This window comes from Necator americanus, chromosome III, assembly GCF_031761385.1.
Source record: "Necator americanus strain Aroian chromosome III, whole genome shotgun sequence".
Taxonomy (NCBI): Eukaryota; Metazoa; Nematoda; class Chromadorea; order Rhabditida; family Ancylostomatidae; genus Necator; species Necator americanus.
Window position 1 is genome coordinate 2938107 of NC_087373.1, and position 16732 is coordinate 2954838.

Consider the following 16732-nt stretch of genomic DNA (forward strand, 5'->3'; position numbering starts at 1 on the left):
TCTCAGAATCATAATTTTTTTACTAGAGAAATTTCATGAGCAGTATCCGGAAAATATCCCAGGAGTCCCCAAGTATTTGCTTCCTAGTCATCGTATCCATCGATTTTATGGATATGAGCCTAAGGTCCCAATAATTGTTCCCGTTTTTTTCTTTTCTTCTAAATTCGATATCACTATAGATAGTCCACACTAACGCAGTTGGAATTTTTCTCCCGCAAAATCCATAGATTTCGGATTTTTATCCTGTTTCTATACAATATTCGATTAATCGATATCTCCGCAAAATCCTAGCAAGTGTATTTTAAAACTAGTTTTGCTGTTTTTTTTTCGTGGAAAATTTTTACATGAGAGACATCTATTGTAGTACATATGTACACACTCGCTAATCAGTTTTTCTCATTGTAAACGATGCACGTCAGAGTTTTTTTTAGGGGTAAATTTAAAAGCTTAAAAAATTATCGTTTGAAGCACCAAATTCTTTCCAGTAAATTGATTATTGTCATTTGAACTGTGATCTTTGATTTATCACTTCCTTTTACATGGAAGGGAAAATATAGTCCTGCCATTCTGTTTTTCCTACTATTTTTTTCCAGCTGTACATAGTAGAAAAAAAAATTCTCTGAGCATTGTGATATAAAAAGTAGCAAGAATAATACGAATTGTTTTGAAGTATAGTAAAATATACTTTCTTTACAGTTTTTTTTATCTGAAAAGCTGTATCAGAACTTCTTAAGCCCATCGAAATCCCGTACCGTACCGTTTCCAAACGATATTTACAGAAGCTCATATCATATACGTCAGTGTAAACGTTTCTCCTCTTGAATAAATATTGAAAGGAGAGGAAGAAATTGAGAACCCTTCATTTTTTTTTCTTGTTCGGTAGAACTGGTTTCACAGCGAAGAGCGTGTCAGGTGTTCATCGAGAAAAACTCTGAACTTCACAAGGTCAGGCGAGACTTCCTGTATTTTTCCCGTTGTTAGAAGAGTTTTTTTTCCCCTTAAACATTGCCTTATCCGTTAGATTCATATTTTTCTTACACATTTACGGCGATTTTACACCTATTACCTTCCTCGCTCTGGCGACTAAATAAGGAGAATGAGTTGGGGACTAGTTTTCGCTCGAGAGGATTTCCAATTTAATTCTCGCTCGAGAGAATTTCCAATTGTTCAATGCTTCCCATCCAGTGTACTCATTAACCTCGGGAGTCATTAACGTGAGAATCAAGGAATTCTTTTACTTCTTTTATCGCCTAGGGGAAAGAATATGGAGCAGGAAATGAGGACCAAGCGGGGACCAGTTCTCGCATATTCCATTTTCTGACGTTCATTCTAAAAGAATCCAGCTAGAAATGCTATTTGACGCTAATCGCAACTATCTCAATTTCATTTTCTACCGCTTCGTCCCCTGAATAGCTCCTTGACAAGTTTACACAACTAGTTACCTCTGACTAAAATTATATGTTACCATCGCTATTATTGTACAATCGTTATTATCGTACACAACATCCGCGTAGTCACGAGATATTATGTTTACTAATGTAAAACCCGTTAAGTTGACTTTTGTTTATGGTTGCGATTGGTCGAATGACGTTTCAGGATCGGTATCACTGCGTACATATCGGAAGTACGAGTGATGACATAGCCGTTTACTGTCAATAGACATAGTTTTAATTCTACGTAATTTCATTCGACAACTGTGATAGTTAAATAGTTCCTTATTTGCTTTTATTGACACAGAATAAAAATTTGAAACATTTGATGAAAAGTGTGATCTACAATAATTAATTTATTAATAGGTAATAATTCATTTATTATTATTACTATTGCTGTTATTATTATTATTATTATTATTATTATTATTATTATTATTATTATTATTATTATTATTATTATTATTATTATTATTATTATTATTATTATTATTATTATTGTTATTGTTTTTATCAACATTTTGCGAATATTATTTTCTAATTTCTTGTTAAATGAAAAAATTTTATAACTAACTTCCAATAAATTACTGTCATTATTCTATTAACATTTTACGAATATTATTTTCTAATTTTTCGTTAAATGAAAAAAAAAATTATGACTAACTTCTAATGGATTTTGCGAGGAATTGAAAAAATAAATAATTTGAGAAGATTTCACTTAGCTTTGCATTTTTTTCTTTCAAATGATAGGCGTTGTGCACCTGAAAAAAAAGTAATAAAATGATGTATCAATAAATAAAAACAGAATTAATAAATAAAAACAGATTCAGAATAAGTTTTTCTGTTTTTCCAGCTGAATTGATGCTAGCAAAATCCTGCTGAATTATAATTTCTCATTGTTCAATGCTTTATTCAGGATAAATTCCGAGCAATAATACGCCGTTAGAACCATGTGAAAGAAAAGGTCCCCAGGAATTATTTTAATATTGTGACTGGTTCTGTGCGCTTTTTGAAGATCAATAGTGTATTTTTCCTGATTTCTTGGTTTCGACCACACATCCTATGGTCGTCTGAAGGTGAACCAATAGGGGAAGCCAGTCCGGGACCAGTTCTCGCATTTTACAAGTGTTGAGTAGAAAAGATTCTCTGTGGTTTGAAGTTGGATAGAATATTATATGGTATAGTAACTTTATTGTGCGAAGTGTTGATTCTAGTAACTTCTCAAGTAAGACACCAATTTCTGCCGTTTTGAATAAGATTTGAAAATAAGTATTCAAAAATAAACTGTAGAAAATTTGAAACGACAAAACGAAATAAAATCGAATAAGATATATATATATATATTAAATATATTGATAATGATGTGAATATAAATAAATAAATAAAATATAAATAATACAAATAAAAATATATTGATATATTGAACGAAATGGTTCACACATAAACATTTTAGAGACACCATTGTAAATTTTTTTAAATTTTACGCGGCATGAAATGTTTTCTGGAAAATGTGCAATATTTATGGATTCACCCGCATATTTATACATTTTTCTTTGAAATGATAGGCATTGTGTATCTAAGAAATCTATAAATAAGAACAAAACCAGGATAAGTTTTCGCGTTATTCTAATATCTACGATAATTATTTTGGGTGGAAAAATCCACAAAACGCAACCATTTCACCAATTGCTAAGGACAATCGGATGATTGTGACGTTTTCCTGGATCGTATTCTCTGCCGCACGTCTGTGCTGCAGAGAATACAATCCAGGAAAATTATCTGAATAATTATCTGAATAATTTCTTTTGCTTAATTTTTTTTCGCAGTGCTCTGATTCACTGGCGATATCTGCGTGCAAATGAAAGAACAGTGGTCGAACGTTGATCACGAACGATTTCCCTGTTACAGGCACAGTGATGAAAACTTCCTACAGTACACCACAACTTCAAACGCCTACCGTAGCCGAGAAATTCTTGTTTCCGAAAGGAGATGAACAAAAAATGTAAGTGCGAGTTCCTGTTCGCCATATGTTTTGATCAATTTTTTTTAATCTCTCAAGCACCATTTCTGGAAGCATCAGTTCTTTCCACGAAAACAGATCCGCAATCGTCGACGTTATCACACGAATTTCTGACTCGTTTTTTTTCCCTCGAGAATTCTTATCAGTTAGTACTTCTCGGGTGATTCTCATATATGTGACAAATGCCCCAACTCTTCGCTTCTTCTCGTCCAAAATTGCACACATTTGACAGGCGAAAATACAGCGTCGAGCAGAAGAGCGATTCCGGAATTGTGAAGGATACGCTAACGCAGAAGGATTCATGGCTAAGCGTTGATGGCTACTTCACTCCAAGAGAGACTATTAAACGAAGTAAGTCACAGTTCTCAGTGTTCAGGATAAGTTAGTTTTGTTCTTATTCTCTTAGAATAGTGTATGGATAAAAAAGTGAATAGATTTTAGAGAGTTTATGCGATGATATGATGATAGCGACGAGCAGGTTCCAAAAAAAAGGAGTCTAAAATTCTTGAAATCTTAAAAAACTCTGAAAATTTATTTAGATGGATTTTTGGTTGATATGTTTCTTTTCAAAAGTACAGAGACAGTGTAAGGTGCATAGTCGGGTCGCAAAACGACAGTTTTGCGTGCGTAAGCGGCTGCGCTCGAAGCGGTGCGGTGGAGCGTAGCGGTTCGGGTCGTGTAAGGACCTCTCTACCGCCACCCATCTCTGCACTTCGCCGTGGTCCCATCTCGATAGTCGTTAGTCGGTCTGTACTTACTGTACATGTGTAACAAGGCTGAAATGTGTGAGATTAAACAGGTCAGTCTATACTTGCTTCTTTTCACGTCGAAGAGTACGTGCTTCCGAAATTTTTGTGCTTTCTGTTGACGCATTACGGACTTGACGTAGCTAACTCGTCTGCAGTCGCACGAGTCAGTTATAACGGGGCTAAAACGGGAAACTACGAAGAAAAATTTTACTTTTTTTTTGGCAAGAACCATTCTGGAACTTCCTTTCTTTTTCTGGGTGATTATCGAGATCTAGGAGGATTCGAGGCAAATGAGAACTAATGCTTATCAAGCAAAGTTGTCTCGTGGGCATTTTGAACCTGGCAGTCTATACTGCTCGTACTTCCTTTTCTAAACCCTCGGCAAAATAAAATTTACTAGAACAAAGTGAAAATACAAAAAAAAACTGGTATTTAGAGAAACACTGAAAAGTAGTCCATAGTTAAGCACGTAATGCAATCCTATTCAAATTCAAGGATTACATTAAAAAGATAAAAAAAAACTTCTGGAAGCAAGAAAACAAACAAAAAAATTTATACCGTTATGAACAATCGAAACTGTGGGTTGCTGTCGTTTTTGAGAGGAGAGGAAATAGCGTTCCGGTCTGATATCTCCGAAAAGTTTAAAAACCATTTGATACAATTTTATCCAAAGAATCATCCTCATGTAAGAAAAATCTGTTCAACATTACTGAGAATGTTGATTTCGTAATGATTTTACAAAAAAAAAAAAATTCATCGATCCATTGAAATCATTGACGAGGAGTATGGAAATGTAGAAAAAATCTGCTTGAAAAACAAAATACGATTGTCCCATTTATAGTTTGTGCCCTGATAAGGTTGTTGTTTTTCGGTTTATCTCACTTTTTTTCCCTCTTTAGAAAAGGAAATACCTCAACCATGTCATGATTCTGTCAGCACTGAACGCCTCTACATGGATCGACCACGTCGTAGTGGCGGCGGCGGTGGCGGTGGTGAGTTGTATCGAATTATTCGGAGCTTTTTCTTCCAGAAATTAGAAGTTCTACAAAATTTGTTTACTATTCGCTTTGCTTGTTGACTTGACAAATCGTTAGAGGAATTGTGTGGGCCCAGGTTTTTGTCAGGTGCTATCTCGGGGTTGGGAGGTAAACAAAGGAGAATGTGGAAAAGAAGTGAAATTTTAGAATATCAGAAAAAAAATAGAATTTAATTCTAGAAAAAAAAATTGTGAGGGTTTGAATCGATTTTTGTAACTTTTGTCCTTGTATATTTTCTATTATTTATTATTATTTACTTTTTATTATTTATTTTTTATTTCCTTATGGACCTTGTTTGTCTTGGTCTGCTCATTCAAGTCAGTGCAGCTTTTGAACAGCTCTCTCAGTGAGACACCGGTGACTCACCTCGAAATTACCTTTCGTGATACACATGCATGTGCATCCTTCGTAGGAAAACAAATGGGAAGCAAAGTCAAATGAATAGAAAAACTGGAGTTAAAAGAATAAAATATTAAATTAATTTTGAAGGAAAATTAAAATAGAATAAAATACTAAATATTAGAATAAATATGAATATAATATGATAAAAAATATTCAGAATTAAAATATCGAAAATTTGAAATATGAGAACCTAGTTGACCTAGAGATTCCTGATTTTAAATGGTGTGATTAGGTTTACGATCAGCATATTTTTGCCGATCCATTCATTGTTCTCGGATAAAAAGTAGTGTTTTTTTCTATATCATGGAGAATTCGAGCTGTAAACAACAACAAAAAACGAACGTGGATGATCGTGCTAAAGAACACAGCGATAAAGTCGAGTGTTTTAATCGATGCTATGTCTCCTGAGGAGCGAAACGAAGCAGAGGGCAGCGGGAGGCCGAGAGCCGCACGATTTCCACGTGCACACATTCCATCTATATATTTTTTTTCGTTCGTTCGCAAAAATCTATGCGTTGCATAGGCGGCGAGGACGACGGCGGCGGCCTGTCTGTCTGTGTCACACGTCTACCTTGACACCGTCACATCAACCTCGCTAGGAGGACGAGGAGGACGAAGAGGACCAGGACGACGACAGCTCTCAGCGGCAGCTGTTCGTGTTTGTTGCTCGGCTCGGCTGAACCGTATAGCGATGCGGATAGAAGTGTATGTCTGTGTGCGTGTGCCTGTCCATCCATCCGTCCGTCTGTCCGACGCCACCACCACCACCCGCACATTGTGATCGTTTGTGATTACGGCAAGAAAAAAACAGACACAGACACAGACACACAATTATGGATCTGACACGCTTTCTTCGGAAGACTTTCGGTATGCAACGAAATGTTATTCTCCATGATTTATATTATTTTATCTCTTTTTGTTTATTACTTTATTATTTTACTATTTTATTAAGTAATTTAGTGACAACAAGAAGTTGAATTGATTTCTTACTGTTCTTATCTTCTTATAGTATTTTTATTGTTTATTATTAGCTTTTTAATATTTATTGCTATAGTTCTAATTATTCTTATCTTCTTCCAGTATTTTATTGTTTATTATTATCTTTTTTTTTATTATTTTACTAAGTAATTCAGTGACAACAAGAATTTGAATTGATTTCTATGCATTCGTATATATTTTATGTATCAGGACTGCTCTTTTAAATCAGTGCAATCCGTTTAAATAGCTTACTTGGTGAGACACCGGTGACTCACCTTCAAATTAGTTTTAGCGGAATTCATGCGCGTAATCATCTCGTAGGGCTCATATATAGACGAATAGAATTAATTCCTCGATAAATAAATGAATAATTGAAATAATATAAAATAAAATAAATAGATACATAGGAGGCAAGATTCGACGAGTAGAAAACCTGAATCAAAAAAAATGAATAATTCAAGAGTAATCAAAATCAAATATATATTTAATGAATTAAGAACTAATTTAATGAATGAGATTTGATTTAATGAATGAATTAAGAACGGTAAATTTAATGAATTCCATTTTTTTGCTTATATTATTTGCTTTTTTATTCATATCCTACGAATACTTCCCCAGAAATTTCCCATTTTCATCAATGAACAATGAGATTATCTTGGAAAATAGCATTAATGCATAGTGTAAGGCCACGTGTATGAGATGTTCGTCGAGCTGACGATGGCTGATGGATCTTGAAGTTCATCGACTATTTCCGGGAGAAAAATTGCCAATTTTTTTTTCCAATCTATTACTTGTAATTGATGTTTAAATACGCTCTCTACGATAAATGTGTAAATCTATTTATAATTAATCTTTAGTCATATTATTTTTGTGTCTACATAATTTTTATATTTATATTATATTTATTATTATTTATTTATTCATTATTTATCATTTATTTTTTATTTCTTATTCTATATTTATATTTATATTGTTTTATTATTACATTATTTTTCTGCGAGGTTATTTCCCTTGCCCTACCTAGTTTATCTTTTCACGTGAAATTCATATCAAGGAAATCTATGGATATTTTGGTTTTCTTGTTATACATGTTTACTGTCTTGTGTTTGTTGTTTATATGTTTGTTCAGTTGTAAATGATGTTTAAAAATGGATATGTGTGTATATAGATAGATGTATATGTATATAAATCTACGTTCACGTGAATACTAAAAGAAAATCCTGAAAATTTTGGATTCACATTTAGGCTCCCTATTGTTTCAACACTTTGTTGAAGTTTTTGAAGTTAAAATTTGGATTTATTTTTCGAATTCCCAATTTTTCCTTTTTTCATTCTAGAATTCTCTTTGTAAAGTGGAATTTCTACACAGTAATAGCCATCCAGTCCTGTCCTTATTCCTCGATATCAGGTTATATCAAACAGCATTGTTTACTGGACACTGTTATTTTCCTCATTCTGCAAATTTTCTCACCTGGGACCCCTGCCGAAAATCGTGACTATGAGGCAAGAGCGCGAGAACCAGAAAAAAAAAACGGAGAATTGATGCAGCTGCCTCGCAATTGGTCGTGGCGCGGCCATGGATGGAACAATAAATTGGTAGCAACTATAAACACGTGCAAATTTACGCTCTCTCTCAGCTGATCAACGGCTATATTTACCTCTTTATATTTATATTTTATTTCGTTTTATTTTCTTAATATTTTTAATACTTTTAAAAATATTTTTTCAATATTTTATATTTATTTTGAAGTTTTACAATTTTGAAACAAACTACTGGACGTATCCATAAAATACACCACATCTTTACCACTCTAATACTATCGTTTCACTTGACCTGTGATGTAAATAAAATAGTTTTCCTATACTTCCTTATTTTTTATAACTTACATATCCATCACAAATTCGAAAAATTCCAGAATTTCTGTTTTTTCAGCAGCAAATGCCGGCATTCGATCTCGAATCACGTCATCTAAGGCGATACTTACCGAGAAGGACTGGAAAGAGTACGATCTGGATTATTTGGATGTTGCAAAATTACAGCTGAAACGAATGAGTGAAGACATGAAAAGTGAGTTCTAAACGGGGGGAGGGATTTATGTTAATCGTGATAAACGAATAGATTTTAAAACAAATAAAAAATATTAGGCGATTCTAGCAGAATTAATATAATATAGAAATAGGGAGACCTCAGCGTGTGATACCGGAGCTTTTTTTTTAAACAGGATTTGAGAAAAGGAAACAAAAACAGATGTGAGCATCAGCAGGATAATTATACAGTCTCGTCCACCTTATTGTTCTTGTTTTTCCCACACACACAAAAAAAAAAACCATCTCAATCAATTTTCTTTCTTTCCCAGCACGTGCCAAACAATGTCAAATAGGAAGTCACCGATAATCTCGTCTTAGCATTGGGGAAAAAAAGAACTATAAGCTCCTGTCAAAATATTTTAATCCCCAGTAAATTGTGCTCAAAGAACAGTATACTTTGACCATTTGTCATCAGATTCTAATGAAAAAAAATAGGGGACGGATCCTGTTGTCCACGAGACGGTTCCCGTTATGAAAATTAGAAATTAGAGTGTTTGAAAAAATGTCAGAATGTTTTTAACGTTTTTAAAAGTAAAAAGAAATTAGAGTGTTTTTAACGTTTTTAAAAGTAAAAAAAAATTAGAGTGTTTTTAACGTAATAAAAAGGTTTTCTTGGTTTATATTCTGTTCTAGTAGAATTCTAGAGTGAACTTTGATACTTTTTCCAAGCGAATATTGATACTTTTTTAACTTTTTTTTTTTACTTTTTTGACAATAATTTAGGCACGATAGGTTTTTTTCCTTGATTGATTGTGGATGAGTGATTTTTCATTGTGTAAACAAAATTACAACTTATTTTCTTTTTTTCCGATACTTTTACTTTTTTACTACTACTTTTTTCCGATATTTTTACTCGAAGATGATTTACATTGTTTTAGAAAAAAATTTCCTGACCACCTTACGCTGCGATTTGTTGTTTGTTCACAAACTCAATACTACTCAATGGCATAGATTTGATGTTTGTTTGTAAACAACAACAAAAAAAAAGGTGGCGAGAGATTTTCGTATTATGTTAATGCTAAGCGATATTATGGGATTGCGGAGGATGCTATTAAGGTTACGGCTGAATGCGTTTCCAGAAATTATGAAAAACATGGAATGTTTGAGGAACGGAACAAAAGAGTGAATCATTCACTTCTATGTAGTTCTCCACCTCTACATTGAATACAACTTATTCAAACATTCGAGTGGGACATGTCCCAGTTGAATGTCATACATTCAAACACTAAAGTGAACTCCTCGTCGATCGTGTATTAACTGGCCAACCTTGCTGGATAAAAACTTTGGTGAAACTCCAATAAATCTTTCTTCTTCTGATTCTAATTTGTAATAATTCTAATTCTGTTCCTTCTGGTTTCTCTTTTTTGTTTTACCACAGCATTCAATGTTTTTAAAGTTTTAGTTCCTTTTTTTTCTTCTTTCTATTGTTTTTCTTATGGCACTAACCAGGCAGAAATTCTGCTCTGATACGCTCTTTTCCAACTACATCCCTATGATTGATCCTTATTTTCTCCTAATGGCGGTTAGCCGTTCAAGGATAGCAAAGTTAGTGAGCCCTTCTGCTTGAACGGGTCTCCTCCCCCCCCCTCCACACGGGGTTCGCCCAGGGCCCGTGACTGACCCTCATCCTTTCCGGGTTAAGTTGTTCACCGAAGCCTAGGCAGCCGTTGTTCTACTGTAGCGTTCTGGGGTTTGCGAAAAGGATCCTGGAGATTTCTCACCTTCTGTGGCAGGAGAACCACCTGTCAACAATTTATTTATTCTCCTTCACATCCCACAATGTGCTGTGAAGGAGAATAAATAAGAAATAATTGACAAAATAAATATAAAACATAACGAATAAAATAATATATAGTGAATAAATAAAATACAAAAAAAATATAAAAATTAGTTGGAACTTTAGTGATCTCTCTTCCTTCTGGTTTCTGTTCTCTCACACATCCACCAGTGTTTTTAAATAAATATATGTTTAACAGTACTCTCGACCTTGTACTACCAGTATTATATAGCAGTTTTAAACTATTGCAAGTTACATCTACAGATCACACGAAATTTCTGGAAATTTTTTATGACCATGAATCCATGATAAACTACTGGATATACGGCCTTTCTTAGCGTTTAATTAAGTCATTGATGAGCCAAATCGAAGATTTCGTTCAAATTTTTAGCAATCCTTTCGTTCACTGTTCACTTTTCGCTATTTTTTCGATATTCAGGAAAAAATTCCCACGGTTGTACGTTTCCTTTCGATTTGATTTTGATTTTAAAATGAGTGAAAATGTCTACGAAAAAAGCATTTCGGATCAACTTCTTTTATGAACATTCGAGACTCTTATTCATTTATTCATTCACTCATTCAGTCAGTCAATTAATCACTGATCGACTCGTTCATTCATTCAGAAAATTCCCGTCTTTACCCGCAATTAACGCCTAAACAGGCCTGGACAAAAAACAGTGCGCCAGTAGTTCATTCCCCTTCGTGTGCGTTTATATTCCGCATTAAATCTGTCTCTCTCTCTTTATGGATTCTATAGGCCTATTCATTTATTCGTTTGATTTCGAAATGTGAGTGCTTTGTATTTTATAGTGCCCTGAAAAGCGTCAATCAGCGTCAATTCCCGGCTTCACTGTCAATGAAAGGAATCACCCCAGGAACGTGGATTTGTACTGATTTCCGGTGGAGTATTCGTATACGAGATCGTAGATTATGGAGAGGAGGGTGATCACGTCCATTTCTTCCTAATTCCCGTAAAAAACGGCTCGAAAGATACGGGTTCGAGAGTTCCGGCGCGCTATTTCCCACAACGAGTTCGATTGGAGCGCGCCAGCCTCGTGCACGCGCCGCATCGTCCGGGCCGTTTTCTACGACAATTATGAAGAAATGGACGGAATCACGCCCCTCTCCATAATCTACGATCCCGAATACTCCACCTGAAATCTGCACCACCTCAGATTCGTGGTAGACCTAAATCCTGGACAAAAAAAAAACAGGCGGGGCGGGGGGAGCTATTCATTTATTCGATCGATTTCGAAATGTGAGATGCGCTGTATTCTATACGGCCCCGAAAAACGTCAATCATCGTGGATGGACGTGTGAACGACGACGTGGCTTCCAAAGAGAATTCCGTCCGTTCTCTTCCCCTCATTTACGACATTTCGTCCTCTTCCTTTCGATTTCTTTGTCGTTTGATTCTCTTTTTTTCTTTCCTCCCACATTTATCCCGTCTATCTCATCTGCGACATTCAGTCTTACGAAAATATTTTGATTCATGGTGCAATATTGCGTATGCGATGACGGGGCCGTATTACGTACAAAGGTAAACCTTGTTTTTGATCGCGTTTCTTCATGACAATACGTGATTCTTACATGATTTCACTCGTTCAAATGAATTCCAAACGCAGAGAGAGAGAAATCGCGTCGCGGCAGACGCGTCGCGGTCAACTGGTTGAACGCAATTGATTCGGACTATATAGGGTTCTCTTGAGATAGCAAAAATACCAAATTTGTGATAAGGGCTTTAAATAATCAAGTGAGCAAAGTTCTAGAAATATTCTTTTCGAATTTCTGCTGTAATTTAGCAAACAAATATATGAGTAAATAAAGATATAAATAAATGTCAAGAAAAAATCCAACTGACCAAAGATGTTTGCGCTTTATGCACCAGTTTGTACCATTCGGAAATGACAGTTCAGTGCTAATCCTCTGAGTGTCATTAGAGAAAAAAACGGTTGAAATGACAGATGTCTTAACGGTACCTGTATTCGGTCCTTTAATTTTCAAATATCGTGCTCTCTATAAAAAAGAAAACAAATATTTCACTTTACCTCCCCTCTTTTCTGCTTTAAAAGGATTTATTGTGTGTATAAATTCGCAAACTGCCCGCTTAATCCGTTATTTTACCTTTGTTCTTTCCTTTTTTTTTATTATACAATTTTTTTTCTCTACTGTACAACGATTACCATATTCTTCTATATTCTTTTAAATATGATACATCAAAAAATTTATTTCTTATGAATCGCTGTTTCACATCCACTATTATACTCGCTGGCCTCATCGCAAACGATTGTCACGTTGCAAGTGGTCGTGAGGTGAAAGGTCGAGGCACAAAAAATCTGGTAAAAACCAGTCATATCCCTTCTATCGAAAAAAACTGCTTATAACGACTTTTTTTACACCTTTGAAAAAAACGTCCGGATTAATTCTTAGCTTTTTTTCCATGGAAATCTTACCATATTTGCTGGATTTGCTGTTTTGGAATTGAAATTATTTCCTAGTTTTCCCTTAAAGGCATCACCCCATGAATCTGAGGTGGTACGGGTTTCAGGTGGAGTATTCGTATACGGGATCGGAGACTACGGAGAAGGGGGTGATTCCGTCCATTTCTTCATAATTGTCATAAAATTGCCGGTCCGGAAGATGCGACGCGTGCACACGGCTGACGCGCTCCAATCGAACTCTTAGTGGAAAATAGCGCGCCGAAACGCCCGAAGCCGTACCTTCCGGGCTGTTTTTTTTACGGCAATTAGGAAGAAATGGACGTAATCACCCCCGCTCTCCATAATCTACTATTCCGTACGAATATACGAAATATAATAAATAAATAAAATAAATAATAATAAATATAATATATAATATACGAATACTCCACCGGAAATCCGTACCAGTCCAGATTCGTGGGGTGATGCCTTTAATAGCCTCTATGATACTAACAGTAAATATTTCTACTTCTAATATAGTAAATATTTTTTTTGAGGAACAGGTTTTTTTTGGTGTGCCATTAATTAGTGATAACGTCATTCCTCGTACACATACTTCGGTGAACTATGTAGTGTTGTGGAGGGATTGTTAATTATTTTTCACATTTTTTCTATTGAAATAATTTTTAATGCGCGTGTTCTACAGAAAATAATGGAAATGGAAGCGTTTAGAACTTGGGTCGTTGCAAATGCCCAAAATTGATTTTTTTTTTTTGCACTGAGTATAAATAGATACGTAATAACGCGTTTCTATCCATACGAAATTGTATATTTTCCATAATTCTTCCCGTTACGACATGGGCTTTCTTTTTCTTTTCGATGATTCATCGTGAAGCGTTTCGCAAAGGTCTGATTTTCTGAAACGATGATGTTTCCTGAACTTTCGAACTCCGTTAGTTTGTTATTCTGGAGATTGAAGTTTTATTATTATATTAATTACTATATATACATTACACTATTACTATACTATTACTATTATACTACACTATTATTCTATTATTTATCTTATTACTATTAGTATTTATCACTATTTATCTTACTTTATTTATCTATCTATATTTATCCCACTTATTTATTTATCTTATCGTTATTATTATTATTTTAATATTATATCGAATTTTATTATTATTATTAATTTTATTTTTATCGAACTTTTAAACGAAACTCACTGGGATTGAGTAGTTTTTTCTTCGGTTCAAATTTTACTCGTGTCATTGTTTATTTGTTAATTAAAAACAATAAAAATAACAGCGATTTTAAAATTCAACCACACTAGAAGGTAGGGTAGCTTTAAACATCGTAGAGCATCGAATTTATTCTGCAATGAAAGAAAAAAAACTATCCATGCAATTTCCGGATCACCTGGCGACAATTGAAAAGTAAACAAACTCCGAATGAAAGTACATTTGTAATTTGATTCCTTGGGAAATCCTGTGGATGATGTTTTTTTGCACATTTTTCCTCTTTTTTTTCACTTTCCAATGTAACTACACAGTCACAGCTTTTACATTCGGCTAACGGAAATTGCTGAAAAAATTGTAAAGAGGTACTGTATAAAATTAGGTGATATTTTTTAAAAAAATTTTCCTGTGTGATCACACTGGACTAGTATTCCTACACTGATTTTATTCCGGTTTTCTTTCGTTTTTTATTGCAATAGGAAAAATATCGATTTTTCCACATCTGTTAGTAGAAGTCACAAAGAAAAGATTTTCAAATGTAAAAGTAAAATAAGGTACAATTCAGCACATACTGTAGATTACTGGACACTGTAGATTTAGAGAGAGACTGTAGATCTATGTTACAACGAGAGAACACGTGGATTAAGATCAAAGATTAAATTTAAATTAATTAAATTTAAATTTAAATTAATCAAAATTTCTTTACTGTCATATGATCTTCGTCATGTGACCGACCTATGGACGTTTTTGCGCCAACGTCGCAACGCATGAATTTCTTGGACGGCGGCCAAATCCTACCAGCTAAAGGTTTTTCTTTTAAAATTGCAAAATTCTAAGGACACCCGCACAAATATTGCACCTGAACCATTTCTGACGGATAAAATCTGATCACATTTCCCCGTAGGACCGCATTTTCAAGTGTTTTTAGTCGTTTTATCGTTACGCTACGGCCAGAGGTTAGATTTTTGAACCTCATTCTGTTTTCATTTCTTCATTCGCATGTATTCTGGATTCCTATCAGTTTACTAACTTTCTTAACACTACTAAGTAAACAGTATTAACATTGTTTACTGAGGTTTACACGCTAGAACTCCTCTTTTTATCGGATAGTAAGGGTCCAGACGGGGTCGACACCCATGTCATGACCTCAGTTCTTTCGGATCAACTCGCTGCTTATTTTTTTTATTATTTTTTTCCAATAAGAATTCATGAATTCGATTAAATCTGTTCCTTCTATTTTCATTCAGTCCATACCTGATCTTCTTTTCCTCTTCATTGATCCTAGAAATGTCTTTCGTCACTCATTTCTTCCACATTTTCGGGATTTTCTTCTGTTTTTTCTTACTATTCTTTTCAGCAAATATTTATTAATTCAACTTGATCTATTTTTGCTATCTTCATCAATCCAATCCTGATCGTCTTATCTTTTCATCGAGTCATTGATCCTAGAAATGTCTTTGACTCATTCCATCCACATTTTCGGGATTTTTCTTCTGTTTTTGTTTAGGGTTAAGAGGTTCGGAAGAGTTCAGCGGTACCTCACGGGTCGAGGTATCGCTTAAGAACTCGAAAAGCTATAAGTCCACCAGCTCCCGAGCTCTCCACGGGTCCCGTCATCACCGTCATCGGCAGCGGTTGTCCGTGCAGTGGGTGGGCGGGTGTGTGTCTGGATGGTGCGTGTGAGTTCGTTGGCTCGCGCGCGGCTAACTGCCGTCGCCGCCAACGCCGCCGCCACCAGCACCACAAACATGGAAGGTTATTCGCATTCCAACTATTCTAGTGAGGATAAGGATGAACGAAATGTTCTTATAGGTGATTTTTTCCACGTAACATTCGCTTATTTATGGATTTCCAAGAGTTTATGCGTTCCAAGTAGGGATTTCACCTACTTTTTCCCCTTTCCAAGGTGATTTCTTTTGATTGTGTGCGTCCGACCCAGTTTTCTGCATTTTTACTTCGAAAATCCACCTTTTCGCTCGAATTTCTCGTTTTGGCCCACTCTTTTACTGAGATCGAGGAGTTTTTGAATGCGAAAAACACTGCCGAGCTCACATGGTTCCACAAAAATCAGAAAAATACACAAAGTGATACAAAAACTTAGCTTATTATCGGAAAAAAGCGATATGTGTTGTTTTTCCTTTATTATTCTGGAAGAAGATGCTGGAAACAGTAAGGGAAATAAAAAAGGTTTTTTTTATACATAATTATTAGCTTGTTGTTGCTTTTAAAAGAAAATTTCTGCAGAAAACACATAGTTTTTTTTTCTGTTCCAACATGTTCCTCGCACATCTGGAACGTCCCAGATGTGTCCCATCGTTTTCATTTTCGCTTTTCTCATTGTTCCCTTCCTGTTATACACTACGTTTGCTCTTTTCTTATTGTTTTCGCTGTTCCTCTAAGGATTTTCATTGATTTCCTTAGAAAACAGTCGCTTGCCTGAGATTAAGGATCCAAGACAGGTCAGCTCGGTTGGCCAGTTATCGATTTTTCACCGGTGTCGACAGAGCCGGTCATCTCCACGGCGAGCTCATAGATCTTGGATTCTTTCATGATTCTATCTGATTTGTTATTTATTTTCATTTATAAAATT

General features: G+C 35.0%; 1 protein-coding gene across 4 annotated transcripts in view; it reads left to right on the forward strand.

Annotated features, from left to right (window-relative positions):
• The window catches only part of RB195_008444 (uncharacterized protein), a gene marked incomplete at both ends in the record, with an annotated part of 41254 nt that overhangs the window by 7507 nt on the left and 17015 nt on the right, over positions 1 to 16732 (forward strand). Inside the window, 4 exons of one of the 4 annotated variants that reach the window (XM_064194946.1) lie at positions 3339 to 3432; positions 3683 to 3801; positions 5099 to 5191; positions 8550 to 8684. In XM_064194946.1, the coding sequence (XP_064046089.1) occupies positions 3339 to 3432; positions 3683 to 3801; positions 5099 to 5191; positions 8550 to 8684 (441 nt within the window). Of the gene's footprint in view, positions 1 to 3338; positions 3433 to 3682; positions 3802 to 5098; positions 5192 to 8549; positions 8696 to 15812; positions 15955 to 16732 lie in introns of those variants that run through there. The other 3 variants (XM_064194945.1, XM_064194944.1, XM_064194947.1) reach the window with 3 other exon arrangements.